The sequence below is a fragment of the Mizuhopecten yessoensis genome, unplaced genomic scaffold (assembly GCF_002113885.1).
Source record: "Mizuhopecten yessoensis strain PY_sf001 unplaced genomic scaffold, ASM211388v2 scaffold10797, whole genome shotgun sequence".
In the NCBI taxonomy this organism is placed as follows: domain Eukaryota; kingdom Metazoa; phylum Mollusca; class Bivalvia; order Pectinida; family Pectinidae; genus Mizuhopecten; species Mizuhopecten yessoensis.
Window position 1 is genome coordinate 1,981,300 of NW_018408726.1, and position 19,328 is coordinate 2,000,627.

At 34.4% G+C, this 19,328-nt stretch overlaps 1 protein-coding gene across 2 annotated transcripts; it reads right to left on the minus strand.

The window, feature by feature from the left end:
- Positions 1–869: 869 nt before the first annotated feature.
- On the minus strand, positions 870–18,621 carry LOC110462444 (thiosulfate sulfurtransferase/rhodanese-like domain-containing protein 1). 2 transcript variants are annotated; one of them, XM_021516400.1, is made up of 4 exons: positions 18,363–18,621; positions 14,533–14,691; positions 7,855–8,017; positions 870–4,556 (listed from the first exon to the last, which is right to left on the minus strand). In XM_021516400.1, exons 1-4 carry the CDS (start codon positions 18,529–18,531, stop codon positions 4,493–4,495), a joined length of 555 nt encoding a protein of 184 aa, XP_021372075.1. In that variant the 5' UTR covers positions 18,532–18,621; the 3' UTR covers positions 870–4,492. The 2 variants fall into 2 exon arrangements, with proteins under 2 accessions (XP_021372075.1, XP_021372074.1); XM_021516399.1 differs by lacking the exon at positions 7,855–8,017 and adding an exon at positions 9,399–9,561 and having other exon boundaries at positions 18,363–18,615.
- Positions 18,622–19,328: the final 707 nt, after the last annotated feature.

Sequence of the window (19,328 nt, forward strand, 5' to 3'; positions counted from 1 at the left end):
TTCCAAGTTATACACTTTGTTGGCCCAACCCCTTATCCCGGGGTCAAGCCTGTCCATTTGTACATTTGTTATCCACCAGTCAAATATGTTTGATTTACCTCCCTTAGTTTCAGAGAGGAATCGCTTTAAGCAATCGAGCCAAATTGCACTTTTTTGGCCCCTCCCCTCAGCACCCTGGGGCCGGGGGGTCAGCCCCACCATTTGTCAATTTTGGAATCCCCACCACCTAGGCATGCTACCAGTCAAATATGGTTGATATGCATTGCTTAGTTCCAGAGAAGAAGCTGCTCAAAGCAATATAGCCAAATTGCCCCCGCCCTCAACACCAAGGGGGTTTATCCCCACCATTTGTACAATTTTGAATCCCCACCACCTAGGGGTGCTTCCTGTCAAATTTATTTAAATTCCAGTCAGTGGTTGAGAAGAAAAAGTCGTTTGAAGAAATTGTTGATGTAGGGTTGACAAAGGCCACAGTATGGCATAAGCTCATCTTGGTCCTTCAGACCCAGTGAGCTAAAAATGTCAGTTTGTTAAACATGAATATTTTATGATTTTTTAAGGTATGAAAAAGGAATGAAATATACAAAAACAACAGAAAGGTTTTTTATTATCAACAAAATTTATTTGAAAACACACCTACAGCTCACATTGGAACATATCAATGCAGTAATAACATGATTGTTTACATGTAGAAGATATTTCGTTTGATTACAGAATGCTGAGTAATTATATCATACATGGTGATCATTATATGGGCAAGTCATAGTACTACAACACATACTGTATACCAGGAAATGTTGGCCGCAGTTTAACTTTTGTCTTTTTCGCCCTGTTTAACTCATTCACCCCTGAAGAAACATTTGAACTCTTCCAATTCAAAGGTTGGAATAGTTCATTATGAAATTTCAGGGTGAATGTATCAATGAGGGAAAATTTATCATGACAGTACACAGCATACCATATATAGCAATAACGCATGGGGGGTGGGGGGTCATGGGGTCAAATTATCAAATTAACACAGAGCGGACATGGACTTTACAGATTAAGGGCGAACATTTGACTGGGTGTAACTTTCCTGGTATACAGTAAGTATTGGCCATTATGTTATAAAAACGCAATTAAAACTACAAACTATTACTGACAAAATGGATTAACGAGACAATTTTTCTGTACCAGAACTTGTGTGTAACACAGATTAGTACGAGACAATAGAACTTAGTTTATGTGAAGTTTAATGACAAATTGGATTGCATGTGACATTTGTTTCTGACATGGCACAGTTATACAGGATATTATAAACAAGAAAATAAAGTGTACATGAAGTTTACTTGACAAATTGGATTATATATGACATTTGTATATGTCCTGGCAAAGCTATACCAGGCGGGCATATACACAAGAAAATAAATAAAAAGTCCAATAGTATAAAATTGGATAGTAAGCTCTACCATCAAACAAAACCCCCAAAGGACAATTATATATATTAGATCAGTCAATTCACATAAAACAACTTATTTTATTAAACAATACCCACTTAAGGCCGTCAATCTCCTTGTGACCTACCAAATTAAGGCCCTCAATCTCCTTGTGACCTACCAAATTAAGGCCCTCAATCTCATTGTGACCTACCGACTTAAGCTCGCAATCTCATTGTGAACTGTTTATCTATGGACGAAACATTTTCGACTGTTACATATATTTAGATACATTTATAGGCACAAAGAACATTTCTGGCGCCAAATCGCCATGGAAACGTCAGTTACTTTCCACTACTAGGCACCAAATCACCATGGAAACGTCAGAGTTACTGTCCACTACTAGGCACCAATTTATTGTCATACATCATAATTAGGTGACTTCAATCCGGCATAAAAAAACACAAGCGTTTCAACATACTGTACTGTTAAAGCAACTTCTACCATTAGCATCACAATAAACTACTGGACAGGTGCCAGCCGGCACACCAAGAAGTTTGAACACGACTTCAACTAAATTGCCTTGTATTGATGGAGAAGGAGTGTCACTCTTTCGTGAAATAAAATCTGGTTTGTTAAAAAAATTATTATAAAGTTAGTATTGGTCCCCTATTTTCATAAAATATATGTATGTTAACTCATTCACCCCTGAAGACACATTTGAACTCTTCCAATTCAAAGGTTTGAATAGTTCATTTTCAAATTTCGGAGGTTAATGTCATAATCAATTCCTTACATACAATGAGGATTCTAGCACTACTTAAAACAAAATAATTTGGCAGGAGAAACATAGATTGTGTGATATGAACGATAATGAAATATCAAAAGTAATATCGGAGTACACGAAGCACAAAGCCGTGCATGTACTATCATTAGACCGTCCAGCATATTGCAAAGAGTAAAGTCTCACTCAAACCTGGGACATTCAATTTATGACATATTGATAATACTGATAATGTATTTAACTCATTCACCCCTGAAAATGAACTATTCCATCCTTTGAATTGGAAGAGTTCAAAAGTGTTTCAGGGGTGAATTAGTAAACTTAAAATAAAGCCTCAACAAATTCAATATTCTTTATATTTTCCCTCTCTAGAAGAAAATCTGGGGAATTATAACCAGTATATATATAGAGAGTAGTACAAACATGGAATAGAATGTATAATGATATGTGTATGAAAAATAATTGCAATATATCTGTTGAGTGATGGGAAAGTTTACTGGACAGGCTAACACTACAAAATACCATATTTAAATATTTCAACTATAATCTACACATAATATCATAGTTAAATCCCCTATAATGACAAACCAAGAACTAAATACTGGAGTCAAGCTTCACCAAAATTACTAATAACTAAAAAGTTTTTAATAACGACAATTTGTTCTTCACTCAAAATTGCCTTAAGAGTGTAAAAATGTTATATTTCTAACAGCTGTAAGTGAAAAAGATGTACAAAATTTTTCTAACATCAAAGAACAGCTATTGTAAATAGTAAATACACAGCAAGTAAATGATTTCTACTTTAGACAGTGATGTTAGCATTTAATACACAGCAATATAAATATCTAACGGAAATAAAGTTTGTCTAGTTGTTTGTTCGACACAATGTGTTGAGGAGAGAGAAGTTCGCTACTTATCGGGAGGTAGTTAAGTTTGTCCATTTTGTCCTTATGTTAGCATAAGGTTGAATTTTCATTAAATTAATTACCATACTTATTTAATATCTAATTATATATAATCTATCTGCTTTTTGAACACTGACGAACAATGAGTAACTAAAATTATGTCATACATCTACATTTTTGGTGTTAGGGCCATTCCAGAAATTAACATGTGGTAGCGGAGAGGCAATCTTTTATGCTCCCACCATTCAAAATATTTGTTTTCCTGTGTCCCACAAAATATATGTGGAAAATCATTTCGGACATGATCACTCACACATCATCAAATATATACCTGGAATAGGCCCTGTATCACAGGCATTACACATTACAGTTAAAGGGAAATAACTCTTCTATAGCCTATAACATCAACAAACAATGCAATTCACGCTGAACAGTTACCGACTTCTCCGACAGAACTCGAAAATCCTGTATCAACTGAGAGAATAAATCCTGTATCAACTGAGAGAATAAATCCTCACAGATTTACATGTTCTTTACGAAAAGAAAGGAAAAGAACATGAAATATTCATATATATCCTTGTTATTTTTCAATGATTTTTTAAATTGTGAAATGTTAATACACTGTGTATTGCAGATATTGGAGATTGTTTTCCCGTTGTTATAAAATAATGCATTTAAAATCAGAATTTTACTGTTCAGACAGTATGCATTCAATAAAATGGCTTTAAATACAGAGCAAAAACTGCTGAATTGCAACTATAAAGGAAATATTGTACATGATATATATTGCATACTATTGAATCATAAGTAAATATGTGACTTGGCCATATATCATTTAAAGTTTATAATCAATTGTCTACATTTTAAAGCTAGTGTTTCTATCTCCATGCCTTTACAGAAGAAAACATAATTGAAAAATTGACAATTTTCTTGGCTCACACTTTTTCCACACAAAAAACAATGAATATTAAGACAATTGTTGTATGTATTGTGTATATATTGTGCATGTTATTAGGATAGAAAAGTGTTTATTACAACAGAAAGGATCTTTTATAATGTAGAACTCTTCCCAGTTATCTAGAGACCATCATCCAATGTTTGCTAGATAATTTATCATTTAAAACGAAGTCTGAGTAGATCTATTTATGTAGATTCTGTCAAATATTTTATCAAGGTTTCTACACAAGTACATGAGTTTGAATATAAAGAGAAGCTTCGTAATCTTCAAGTTCTTATTTGGTGTTCATAATGAGGATTTCTGAACTTCCCATAACCTGTTTCACTGATCCATCTTATTATTTTTTGCTATTCAAGCTTTCAGATAAACAGTTTCACTGTATATTCAAATACCTAACCAGACTTTGTTCCACTATCATCTTGAAGTTAAATCAAATCTCGCCTTCAGCTGTCTTTTCCATCCATTCTTTAAATCCTCCTGCATATTGTCTAGCTCTGAAACAAAGAAATGGGTCTAAATAAATAACAAGTTTTTTTATAAATCAGCAATGGAATTTTGTACATTTTGTTTTACAAATGTTGTTAGAGACAGATTCCAATTTAAAGTACAACATTTATTCTTGAAATTCTGATAATAATCAATATTTTCAAACTTTAAAATAAAGAGACATTATATGAAAAGGTTGGATTTACACAATAAATAGTACATAAAATTGTTTTAAAAGTACATTGTTTCCATTCTCTAATATTGATATGACGGATTAAGATTATTTGAAACAATCTACATACCAAAAAGCATAGTATATATATGATTGAAATTGATAAGATTTTCAAAGTAAAACTTATGATAAAGCTGAATATTATTTGTGAAAAATATCCAGTATCATGCATCTTGTCAAAAGACCAAGGTAAAAATATCTCAGTTTGCTAAACGATATATCCAGGAGTGTACAATTTCCTAATTAATAGATTACTTGCTCATCAGCAGATTTTGAAAAATTTACTAGCCCACTTAACTAGTCCGGGCATACAATGTACTAGGCCCAGGTATCAGGCCGGTGAAATTGTAAATCCCAGACGTCCAACTTTGCATTTAAATATTTTTGAACTAACTTCATTATTTTTTGAAAAGAATTAGTTGGTGATAGTATCCATTAAAGAATACAGAAATAGTTTTGTTTTCAATACGCCAAAGATTAAACATATAATTCAGAAAAATTGTACACTCCTGAAGATGAACAATATACAGATAATTATATATACATATATAGTTCTCAAGTTCCTCCATTTTAGAACCTTAAGGAGTTACAAGAAAAGCTACATGTATAAGAATGCACACAACCAACAGCTTCTGTATTAGATAAAACGATAACGGTTAACAGAAGTGTTTGATTAATAGACAATACAAACTAATTAACAAAGAAGGGAAGAGTCCAGAGCATATCTCCACACACTTCGTAATATCCCGTACGTATCCTGCGCTCTTGATACTTTATTATGAGCCAGACGGAGTAGTTTTCACTATCTTACAAAGGATGGTTAATGCTTTGTTGCTGATGAGCACAAGCACCTCAACTATTTATCTTAAATCTTCTTTAGGAACTAGTCTTAATTGGCCCCTGTCTAATCAAGATTCCTGACTACATCAGCTTTTAGTATTTGTTCCCAGCACAAATTATAGTAATCAACCCGGTTTTATTCAGACCCTATCTACTCTGAAAAGTAGTATTGTTTATATAATATTGCTATGATAATCATTGGTAGTTCCTGTCTTTCCATCATCATCATCATCTCTACAAAAAGTGTTTTGTTCCTTATTCAACATTGTTCTATTTTCTATCCTTTATCAGTGCTGATTATTTGTTTCTATTTTCTATCCTTCATCAGTGCTGAGTATTTCTGTTTCTATTTTCCTTCCTTTATCAGTGCTGAATTTTTCTGTTTCTAATTTCTATCCTTTATCAGTGCGGAATATTTCTGTTTCTATTTCCTATCCTTTATCAGTGCTGAAGATTTCTGTTCCTCTTTTCTATCCTTTATCAGTGCGGAGTATTTCTGTTTCTATTATCTATCCTTTATCAGTGCTTAGTATTTCTGTTACTATTTTCTATCCTTTATCAGTGCGGAGTATTTCTGTTTCTATTATCTATCCTTTATCAGTGCTTAGTATTTCTGTTACTATTTTCGATCCTTAATCAGTGCTGAATATTTCTGATTCTATTTTCTATCCTTTATCAGTTCTGAATATTTCTGTTACTATTTTCGATCCTTAATCAGTGCTGAATATTTCTGCTTCTATTTTCTATCCTTTACCAGTGCTGAATATTTCTGATTCTGTTTTCTATCCTTTATCAGTTCTGAATATTTCTGTTACTATTTTCGATCCTTAATCAGTGCTGAATATTTCTGTTACTATTTTCGATCCTTAATCAGTGCTGAATATTTCTGAATCCTGAACTTTTACTACAAGTTGGTTTGCTATATACTTAATCTTATTTTTTCTATATATCCTTTATCAGTGCGGAATATTTCTGTTTCTATTTGTATCCTTTATCAGTGCGGAGTATTTCTGTTTCTATTTTCAATCCTTTATCAGTGCTAAATATTTCTGATTCTATTTTCTATACTTTATCAGTGCTGAATATTTCAGATTCTATTTTCTATCCTTTACCAGTGCTGAATATTTCTGATTCTGTTTTCTATCCTTTATCAGTGCTAAATATTTCTGATTCTATTTTCTATACTTTATCAGTGCTGAGTATTTCTGGTTCTATTTTCTATCCTGTATCATTGCTGAATATTTCTGTTTCTGTTTTCTATCCTTTATCAGTTCTGAGTATTTCTGTTTCTATTTTCAATCCTTTATCAGTGCTAAATATTTCTGTTCCTACTTTCGATTCTTTATCGGTGATGAATATTTCTGTTTCTATTTTCAATCCTTTATCAGTGCTAAATATTTCTGATTCTATTTTCTATCCTTTATGAGTGCTGAGTATTTCTGTTACTATTTTCGATCCTTAATCAGTGCTGAATATTTCTGCTTCTATTTTCTATCCTTTATCAGTTCTGAGTATTTCTGTTTCTATTATCTATCCTTTATCAGTGCTAAATATTTCTGTTTCTATTTTCTATCCTTTATCAGTGCTGAATATTTCTGAATCCTGAACTTTTACTACAAGTTGTTTTGCTATATACTTAATCTTATTTTTTCTATATTTACTTCCTTCACATGGACATTTATTCTTTTTTGTTATATATAGATACTGTACAATCTTTACATGGGTACTAACACTGTTTAAAATAGACCCTGTATAAACCAGACAATTATTCAGTCCCAGTTTTATCTTATTCAGACAGGTTACTCTGTATATCTTCAGTGAAACACGGACATTTTATTTCCACCACAACTTTTAAATTTTCTAGTAGCCCAAAATGTCTGACTATTGGAATTTTCATCATTCTGATTTTTTTATGCTCAGTTTTACAGCCGAATACAGCTGTTTCCCTTCGCTTAAAAGTGCTTTATTTTCCTAAAATGACTAAGAATGTGGAATATATTGCTAATTTCAATAAAAGTAAAGCTATATATTTTCCCAATTCATAAAGGAACAGTCTGTTGTAAAAGTCAGGTAAAAAACCAACAGAATCTATATCCTTCCTAATGTATAAGGCTAGCAGATTTCTGAATCCTGAACTTTTACAACAAATTATTTTTGCTACATATTTATTGTCGCGCTGACACGGACCTTGCCCATCTGAACTAACTCCGATTAATAAACTGGAACACACTTACTTTGAATAACCAATCTCATGAGCCATAGTCATGGCTTCGACACTTCGTATACCAGCAAAACAGGCAAATACAATGTTGTCATCATCAAATTCCGGCTTGTCACAGCCGTACAAAGCCTTGAAGGTGTGTGGAGCCATGTTGAGGGCCGATCCCACTTGTCCCACTACAAACATGCAACACCATAGAAAGAGGAAGGAGGCGAGACAAAAGGGCAGGATACAAGTAGCTCATGTGTCATGTTTATAACCTGCCTGGTGACAAAATACCACCTGGCATTCTCACGTACGTTCAAAGTCTGGCAAAATTTCAAGACTGAGGAAAATTTGTAGATATGAAACTTTTAAAGCTCGTTCTTTACGTACGTTTTGCTTTTTCAATGTAAAAAGTTACCTTAATTGAATAGTTAATTATCTAAATCAATTTCAATCCACATGTACTAAAGATTAATAGATTTCTCAAGTGACAACTCAAGACACTTAAATGATTCAAATCTAGATGTATTTTCCATAATTTTTAAAAATTGCCAACACTGAAAATTAGCCAGGTCATACTTTTAAAGTAAAGATTTTATTTTCATTTGAACAATCAAATCAGCTTACCCTCATAAATGATTGTAATGGTGTATATGAAGTCATTCATCCCTGAAGACACATTTGAACTCTTCTAATTCAAAGTTTGGAATAGTTCATTATGAAATTTCAGGGGTGAATTCTGTACCATCAAGCAGCTTATACATAACACCGACACGAGATGAAGGAACCGTGGATGTACACATACCTAAATATGGACGTAGGAAGGATGAGGGTCAGAGTACTAGCAGAAATACATCCACATTATATGAAAGTAAGTGTACAACTGAATTCCTTAAACTTAATGTAAGGGACATAACTCTTACATCACTACAAATTGCAATTTACATGTATGACTGCTTTGACTGGTCAATATTAATCAATGGCAAAGATTTAACCTTACTACATTATGTGCATTGTAATCGTATTTTTACCAATAATAATGTATCTTTTACAAATTTGTGGTATGAAATCCGTTTTCGTAATATTTTCTCCGGAACCACAACATAATATCAGTAGTTTATACAATTTTACGCTCGAGTTAATAATGTCTTACGACTGGAAAACATGTACAGATGCACTCTATAAAGTATTTTTGCCATTGAAAAGTCAGATAAACAGTGTGTCATACATATAAATCTAAATGTTTATAACTCACATCCACATTTTCTTAACTTATGTTCTGTACTAAGGCGTTAATTTTGTTCTCAATTACCTTGCAATAAAAAAAAATCATTTAAATATTACCATGTTCATGTTTTGATAGCTATATAATAGTTTTCCTTCGAAATACCTTTGTTTGCCCAAAGAAAGAGCATTTAAAACTGAATTTACAGAATGAACAGTCAAGAAAATAGATGTGCTGGCTATTAACACTGTGCATAATCAATTGATCACGAGTACATATGTACCACACCAGGTCACATACAGATATATACAAAACAAGCTAAGCTCAAATACACGAGCTGCCAGTACTTTTTAAATCCCATTTTGTGCGCTATTTCCAGGGCTGTGTTGCTTTTGATTGGTCCGAAGCCAACAAAAACGATATCTTCGTCGTGCTGCCGCGGTTTGGATGTGTTGAACATCTCAGTGAAGTGCTCTTCTTTTAACTGTAGAGTTTCTTTCAGACAACTGACTGTGAGGGAGGAACAACAGGAAACATCAGTACAGTGATATTTTTGCTCAGTTACAGCAGAATATATATAAACAGGCTGTTACCTTGAGCTAAAAAGTGCCTTCTTTTCCCAAAATGACCTCCTACCTTGAGGGTGTGACAGAGAAATCCCTAACTCGAGGTTTTTTTGGGGGGTTGTCGTAAATACCGGAGGCTTTGCCAAGGGTAAGACATCCAATGCAGATAACCAGAGGGGTGGGGATTTTGCTGTTACGCCCTCAAGTTCGGGTATGACTTTTTTTCTCTCCCATCCTATTATTTAAATCACAATTAAGCCAACAGTAATCATTTTGCCTATAAAAATTCCCATGCACCTTTTATAATGTCACATTTTAGTATGTGCTATTCTGCACAAGGCTATCTCCCCCTTGTGGGCGACAGTTTGCTCTTTCCTGGATAAATGGGCGATACTCGTGAAGGGCAGGAGAAATTCTGATCCAAAGAATATGTACTCATGAATTTTGAAGACTACATTTCACTCTAAACATAGCTTGGTGTCGTAACCTTGGATTTATCACTTAATGGGTTGGATGATCAAGAATATTAGCTATGTTTAACTAAATGTACAAGGTTTTGGAGGTTATCAATAATGAACAAAAGTTATTGTGAAAGAAAAACATTGACTGTTGGCTAAGGGTACGTACAAGTTGTTAGGGACAGGGAGCACTGTAATCATTTATATTATCGGTGCTTGCTGGTAGAGATAATTGTTTAATAGTATAATTTAAAGAGGACATTGGGAAAAGCTGTTGTGCCTATCAATAAACCATACAAACATAAGTTATTGACTGAAAAATAACAACAGAAATAAATAATATATCTGAATCTTACTAAGGTACTTGACCTGAATTAAGCCAGATTATATATGTATAAGTTGTGTTAAAATGATCAAGAAGCAAAAATGAGATAAATATCAGAGATAATCAGCTAAATACTAGTTTGTCTTGAGTTTATCTCGGCTGATGTACCCCACACCAAACCCAGGTCTGGTTGTAACCTACTGCCCTAGAACTAAGCTGGCTATATATGTAGTGACATGTACAGATATCATCACTGTGGTCACCTCTCTATTTATACTTGTCTCCCTTCTCCAGCTTAGTAAACTCTGACTGCGTATAAATTAGCGTATATACGCTGTGAAAAAAGGCTCAGCGGATTGATACTTGTTTCCGTATGTACCATAAATTCATGAAGTCGTCCACAAAAAATAATAATATCATGGGCCGAAGCATGGAAATAAAACAACTTTGTTGAGACTCCCAATTGGTATTGTCTGGTTATCTCTTCTTTTGAATTTTCGATTACTCATAAGGCCGGACTAGTGAATTCTGTTAAGAAATCCTTCACTGAACATCTACTTGTAGACATTGGGTCTTACTATATACTTTTCCATGTATTTAATTGTTATATCTGTATATTACCTGGAAATTAATGAGTACCCTTGACTACTCTGACATATTTAATGACCTGCCAGATTTAATGGGACATACGTATACACAACCAGTGGCCAGATACCAAAAGTACAGAATAAGTACTTTTACGTAGTTTTATTCAGATTAGAGAGATCTGAATGACTACAGCATTGACATTATAATCACTGTATCATCGTGTGATCATAGAGATTATAATCACTGTATCATCGTGTGATCATTGATTATAATCACTGTATCATCGTGTGATCATTGAGATTTTAATCACTGTATCATCGTGTGATCATTGAGATTATAATCACTGTATCATCGTGTGATCATTGCCATTATAATCACTGTATCATTGTGTGATCATTGCCATTATAATCACTGTATCATCGTGTGATCATTGCCATTATAATCACTGTATCATCGTGTGATCATTGAGATTATAATCACTGTATCACCGTGTGATCATTGAGATTAAGATAGCCTTAGCCTAACATCAGGTCATACAAACTACACCACTGAGGTTATCTAGGAGAAAATAGGGTTACTGTGTACTGACCATGAAACATGTACCAGATAAATCAGTAAATCAATCTCCATAAAATCGGAAATCTGACAAAAAGCCATAGTCTACAGAAATGGTCTATTTTAGTACATGTATATATGCATGTTTTATCACTTCTTTTTTTCACTCTTTCATTCTTTCTATCTAAAAATTAAAGGACAAACAAAAACAAAACATACTGTCCAGATTCTGGATTTTGATTTTAGTGTAACTGTTTGTCAATGCACAGCAAACAACTATTTTCTTAGGATGGTCTAATGACTGGGTATAGTGCTTGGGTCAAAAGTTAATAAGCTTGAAGGAAATCTGGGCCCAGTACTTCTGAGCCAGATTAAATGTCTCAATAACAAGTGACTAAGTCTTTGTAAAGAATTTGTCAAGAATATTATCAAACTGTTGAAACTTAAAGACATTTACCTACTTTTTAAGACATTAAGAACATATTCTGTTTACCAAATTTGTTGCCAATGACTCACTAATTGAACTGACCTGAATTGGTCAGTTCAATCTAGTTATTGAACTGACCAATTGACCTCTAGAGAGTATCAAGAAACTGAAGTAAGGAACAACAATTTCCAGCCATAAAACATGTTTAATGCCAAAAATGACCATAAAGCTGACTGTGGAGCTACTGAAATCGTTGTAACACATATATAAATGATGCATATGTTGTTATTACCCATGTACGTTTGTATTATCATACAGCTATGTCACTGTTTAATATAAAGGTATAGGTAGGTAGGAAAAGAAATTCTGTATTCTGCTTTTCCCCAACAACTCAAGGATTTTATGCCTAGTGCGCGCCCTATACTGACATTTTTTAACTAATTTCAAATAAGCACCGTTTAAGTCTGAAATGTTGTAAACAATCTTTCTAAAAATGTTTCGCTAATTTAAAGCTTTTTCTACTTCATGTTCAGTGTTTTTGTTGGAATGAGATGCATCATATTGTAAAGTTTGAAGACTTTGTTAGAATATGCGTCGCCATGTAGTACATCTGTTAATGTGTTCAGTGCCTTTGTGGGAATCATGTGTCTGGGTCGATTTGTAATGAGTTTGTTGACGTATTCAGCGTAGCCCGATAAACTCGGTCAAACATGGTACATGTATACATATAAATATTTTGTTGACAAAGGGCTTGGCAATACACCTACACTTACAAAGTAAACACAGACTAGTGGGATTGTTAGGGAAGTAGGTCAGAACTACCACCTATACTTCTGTCTAACAAAACTTGAAATTCAAATAAGGAGTATTCAATAGTTCTGATGTCACACTACAGATTTTGACGGGGTTTTTTCCACTTTGATTATTATGATATAGTTTCTTTATTTTGATTCGTAATCATTATCAGTTTAAGGGATGGAATATCTGTTCATCTAGAAAGCATTTCGTTTCTATGATTCACGTTTGTATGTAATATAATGATACATGTTTGTACATGGGTAACATTCTGCCAGCTCATATATAACCACAAATTAATTCAAAGAGTGCTTAATTGTTGATCATGATCATATCATTGTTGTTTATTACTATATTTATCCAGTATTAAAATAAATAGGAATTCCTGTCTCACTAGTAATGAAAGTACCTCTATTACAGACAAAAATCTTTCTCTTAGTACCAGGTACATGTGATACAATATCTACAAATATTGTAGTACATAATATAGGATATATACAATGTACCAGTAACCAGGTTAAGTTTGTTCTTGATAAAGCAGGTTGTACAGGTATGTGCCATACAAATTTAAGATTACTTACAAATATAAGATTGAACTTATACCTGTAAGTAGTTAACAAACTTCTCAAAATTGTATTTAGGGGATCGGTCAATTCTACCCAAGTAAAATGGTACATAAACGTGCTGTTTATTTTCCTAACATTAGGAAGGTGGCAACAGGTGTCTGTTACCGTGAATACCCTAATAAATCCTTGTTCTTGAGTTGCAGAAAGTTCTCCTGTTACGATGATTCACCTGATAATCATATTTTACATCAATTGTAACTTAATTCATTCCAAAGATGGTTAATATCAATACTGAACTGCTTCTATTCTGGCAATTATAGTCAATATGAATGCCAACTGGAATTTCACAAATTCAACATAAGTTTCCCGTTGGTATTCCTTTTGACTAAGAAAGTACCCTTTTCAGTGTCAGATGCAGCACTTTCATTAGAGGGCAATGCTTAAAGAATCTTTCAAGCACATAAAACTAGAAATTGCCTGTTTGACCCTTTCACCCCCATGTAACTTTAGTAGACTCTGCCATGCATTGATATGGACAAGTCCATTATGGTATACAGTGGTGAAAGGGTTAAGGCAAATGACCTAGTTCCCATGTTAATCAGTGTTAATGTTTGACAAATTCTATAAACAGTAACAATGACCTTTGCCTTGACCTTGACCTTGCAAGTGTAAAATTGTTTTTAATGAGGAGTCACTGAACTTGTTAACAAAATTCTATAAATAGTAACAGTGACCTTGGAAATGAAATGAATTTGCTAGAGCGATAATATTGAATCTGGATGGGACAGGATGGGGGTAACCCTATTGCTCCCCCCCCCCCCCCCCCCCCCCCNTAAGAGGGGCACTGCTTAAAGAATCTTTCAATCACATAAAACTAGAAACTGCCTGTTTAAGGCAAATGACCCAGCTCCCATGTTAATCAGTGTCAATGTTTGACAAATTTCTATAAACAGTAACAATGACCTTTGCCTTGACCTTGCAGGTGTAAAATTGTTTTTAATGAGGAGTCACTGAATTTGTTAACAAAATTCTATAAATAGTAACAGTGACCTTGGAACCACGACATACAACTTCATTACATTCGAGGTATTCTCATACTTGACTTTCGTATAAAGGTTGGTGAACAATTCAGCTTGGGAAAAGCAATGAGCCGATCTATTTCTCTCTCTAGACGTATTCGCTAGAACCTGCAGACACTTACGTGGTATATTGAGAGCTGTGGGAAACTCGCCCTGCTGAACCAGCTCACTGGGTTCCCGCACATCAATCAGCTGTAAACTTCCAGATCCCAGGAGTGATATGATGTCGTCGAAGTTCACGTCAGTCCTCTTCACGCAATTACTGTCATGGCGACGGAAGTCTGGACAAAAAACATTTAAGTGCGATTGAAATTATTGTCACCTTTTCTTGCTTTTGTCTTAGTGAAAATGAATTGAGTAATGAAGTGCAAAGTGCATACGATCTTCAAGCATTACACATGCAACAAAAACATTGTTTTGCAGTGTTTTTTAGCAGCAGAAGTGACAGTCACCAGATACATCTTACAACTTTACGTTAATTTCCTTTGTATTTCTCACACAATCAATTGAACCTAGTATGGACCAATAATATCGACAACAGTGGCCAAGACAGGAACAATATCTACATTTTCACAAGACAGTTATGTAGGTACAAGTCTGAAACACTTAGTGATCTGCACTTGCCAGCACACGAGGGATGCAACTCCTGTCACATGTCCCAGACCTAATATGGCTTGATAATGATATGTTAAAACACCTCCTGTCATCTAAAACTGAAATTTTATCATTTTTTCCGAAATTTGTTCAATGTTCGACAACCAATGCCGACTTTAATTTGAATTAAAGATTAAATATTCTACATTCATTTTTATTGTTTCCATACTCTAACTGATAAATAATATAGAACAGGACATAATACAAAATTGTTGCTTTGAATAAATGTCAAGGTCATGTATTTGAACAACTCTGATAGCCTTTCACCCCAGCTACCTTCAACTATGGTAGTCATATCTTTTATTATCAGACAAAGAGACAGGACATCAGCCACAATGAAATCAACTAACTGCCAGTACAAGTTCCAGATTGTAGCATCGATGTGCATGTTGAGATGTTTTCACACGATTCGGTCTGACATGCACTCTGTAATCACACTTAATGCTATAGCCATAGGCAATATGACTTTCTCCTGCTGTTGTGCACCTTTCCAATTACTTATGCTGTGCATCAATAGCTGTTGTACCCAATGCACTCCAAAGACCTCAGCAAAAAGGTAACACTGCAGCTGACTAACAAATCAAATGACATTATCAGTGAAAGGAGCTTTTAAAATTCAGGACAGAAATGGCTCGTAATGTGCTTCACTTATATAAGTAGATAGCATGTTCAGATAGAACCTAAGATTTTAATGATGTTCCACTTAATAAGATCTATCATGCAGAATATATGTTCACACCGAACATGCACCTTGAGTTGATATGTCAGGTAAAATATCTGCTGAGATGCATGAAAATCTCAGCTTTCGTCCTATTTGGCCCCAGTGACTGACCAGTTTCTTTTTGTAAAATGAAATTAACAAAAACTTAAAATGTTTCTGCGAACTTGAGACTGACACAAACTATTAAAATAGATTGCAACTTGGTATTAATTGCAGTGAGATGAACATTTATAATATATTTGGCATAAATTGACCAGGTAAGATTGAAAATTAGTCTTTACTATGTCTTGACCAATCACAGAGTGATGACTCTAAACTTCTGAATTAAGAAAAGTAATCACAGCATCTGTTCAAACCCATGAGAACATTATTCAAATCAAGATTAGTAACCTATGGCAAGGTTGAAATTTAGAGCAATTGAACATATATATATATATTTCAGCAAAACAGAGGACAATTGGCCATTTTATTGTTTAATATCAGAAATAACATTTGGTCAGAACCATGACCAAAATACTGTATTTGTATTAATGTCAGCCTGGTAGAAATCCAATCAGCCAATCAGAAGATAGCGCAGATATCTTCAATTCCACATCATGAGATGAACATTCACACAAATTTTGTCAACATTCACCAGTTAGAATTGGAAAGGAGTGCAACACACTTTCACTTACAACCATGTATCTGCTTCATCTAGGGACGTGTCACACCTAGTTAGTCAGAACCTCTCTATTCACACATGTAAGAAGCATTCTTAATAAACTGTTACAGGAGAATAAAGAGAAATCCACTTTTAGACCCGAGAGTTGAACCTGGCTATGCTTGCCAACTTTTTGAAATTTCCATGGGGGAGATTTTGCATGCTCAAAATTAAAACATGAATAAAATGTGTGTGTGTGTATACCCCCCACAGGAAAATAACCCTTTGAAATGACATATCTTGAGTTGTTCTTTCAGATGAAACCATTAGATCTTAGAATATAGGAAAAATTTAGCAAATTCACTGGTTGAAAACACTCAATTTAAGGGTCCTAAATAGGGAGTATGATATTTAAACATACTTCACCCACTGAGACCTGTGAATGAATCGATGCGCCAAAGCCATTCACTTTGATAATTCAGACAGTCCTTTATGCAAGCTCGCTAGCTACTGGTCAATTCTCATGACCCTCGACCTTTATGAATGTATGACGAAATATGAAAGATCTATGTTAACTTTTGGTATTTCTCCTTTCCAACACCCTACTTCTCAATCATAATCATTATAATCCTAGACCTTTTAAGTCAAGGTGATTTATTTAAACAACTTTGATAGCTCTCCATTCCAGTAGGCATGGGGCAATTACATTGGCAATGTAATTAATTAAATTACACATTACATTGGAAAGGTAGCACATTACCATTATCATTACCATTACATGGTTTTCTTAATGTAATTAATTACCATTACAATGCCAATGTAATTATTTACCATTACACATAACCTTTATTTAATATTCTGGTGTTTTTTTTTAATCCAAGCCAATTAAAAGTTTATTTGTTATTAACCTGTTGTTGGTGTTTCATACATACTGCATTTGATCATCATCAGATGTTCAAAAGTTTTGTCATTTAGACGGCATCTGTCTGGGTGGAATATCTTCCGGGCTATACTGAATAATCTCTCAATGATGCTGAAGATGATGGGATAGTCTAATACTTGAGAGCAAGTGTTGACAGAACAGGGTATTGGACAGAGTTTGTTTGCCAAAATGACAAAGGGTCATCCTCCATGTCAATACAAGGAAGCCATCTGGATACGCCGCAGTGGGCCAGTTCTAAATCGAGACGAGGGGGCTCAAAGACTCTCGCACATCTATGACCAAGTGTTAACCAAGCGTAGCTGAATTGAGTCATTTCGGTACATATATAACAACTATTGTACATACGTTTCCAGTGTAGCCAAAATCAACATCGATTTTATGGACAACTCGTACACATTTAACGCCTTTGTGTGCATACGCTTCATTGGTCATTTGTCTGTCATGAGTTTAAGGTGACAGCTAGTTTACATATCGTACTAGTCATCGAAACGTCAAATAGAAAATTGTATTGGTTGTGTAAAAAGAACTCACAATTCTTTCATTATTATTAAGAAAAGAATCCTCTCATAATCCATACTTATAATTACCAACCTGAAGAAAATGTTTGGAAAAATGCATATTTGATGTTAAACTTGTTAATCAGTTTTGGTCAGTTGTATAGAGAGGGCCTACATATCTTCTTTATAAGATCATGACAAAAAAGTAATCAGGTGGAAAATGACTTCATTGAAAAATACATCAGAAAAAGGATTTTATTGACACGGATGTTTTGTGAAACTGACAATAATAAACTAAATCATGATACTGGTGTAGCCCGGGATTCTTCTGGCCCCGACACCAGACTTACATTTTAACAGAAAAGTGTCTGGTGTGGCTTAGATATTTTGACAGATAGATGTCTGGTATTGTCCACACTAGAGATATATCTGTCAAAATGACTAAGTCTGGTGCCAGAGGATACTTGGGATTTAACCGAAAGTAGACAAATACTAACCTTTCTGGACTTGGCCTTGGACTTTCGAACATTTTCCGTGTAATGTAGCACACGCTTTTGGCGTCGACACACGAACAGCTGCAAAACTGCTCTGTTTGTTAATTAACTTCAAAATGTTCCATACTTGTCTGCGCTGAAAAAGACGAGACATCGGCGAAACCCCTGCCATATCTGTACTTTCCTCACTTTCCTCCTGGTCTGAACCCCGGTTCTGATATGACAGCGCTAGGCTGCGCGCGCTTTATCTCCGGAAATTATGGCCGGCAGCCAATGGCTCTCGATTAGTTCACGCATTTAGCTTCACAACGTCATTTTTTACAATTGTTTCCACTGTGATAACGTCGGAGGGTATAAGGGTTACTGGCTAAAAATAGCACTAGTCACGTTGAAAGCCATGCGGTCGCAAGTAACTTACTGTTGAACTCATAAAATACATTTTAGGCTCCAGATGACCTCTGTTCTCCTTTATCGCAAGTGTGGTCAGTTCTATTAGGATCACACAGAAAGTTAAAAAAACTATTTTCAAAAGTGTCATTTTTGAGAAAATTGCACCACATCATTGCGTGTTTTCTCTCATCAAGCGAATAATTTCTGTCCCAAATGTATAGTTTTATTCAAACGTGTAGGTCTTCATAATTTTAACATGTAACATTTTCTAGCTAAATGTTTCGCGTTAATTTATCTGCCGGTTTAATCAAAGACGGATATACTACATGGCTTTATATGTCTCTGGTTTAATATAAATAAGGTCACCATACTTTGACGAACTTGGCCTGTGTTCTATATAACTGGTATACATGTCTATCGGCAGTACGTGTAATTAAAATAGTTCACATGCTTAGTTAGTGCAGCTGATGGAATATACAATTTTGTGAATAACTTACATGCAAAGAATGTTTTGTACAGTTTTATCTGATTACGTGGTGTTTTTTTCATGTACTTGATCAGAATGTTGACTCATTTATA

Bases quoted from the DNA above. Each gene is read 5' to 3' on its own strand.
- LOC110462444 (XM_021516400.1), bottom strand. From the start codon at position 18,531: ATGGCAGGGGTTTCGCCGATGTCTCGTCTTTTTCAGCGCAGACAAGTA. The intron at 14,692-18,362 runs GTTAGTATTTGT...TTTTTTGTCCAG, and splicing joins CCAAGGCCAAGTCCAGAAAG to ACTTCCGTCGCCATGACAGT. The intron at 8,018-14,532 runs GTAAGTGTCTGC...GCATGTTTGTAG, and splicing joins CACAGCTCTCAATATACCAC to TGGGACAAGTGGGATCGGCC.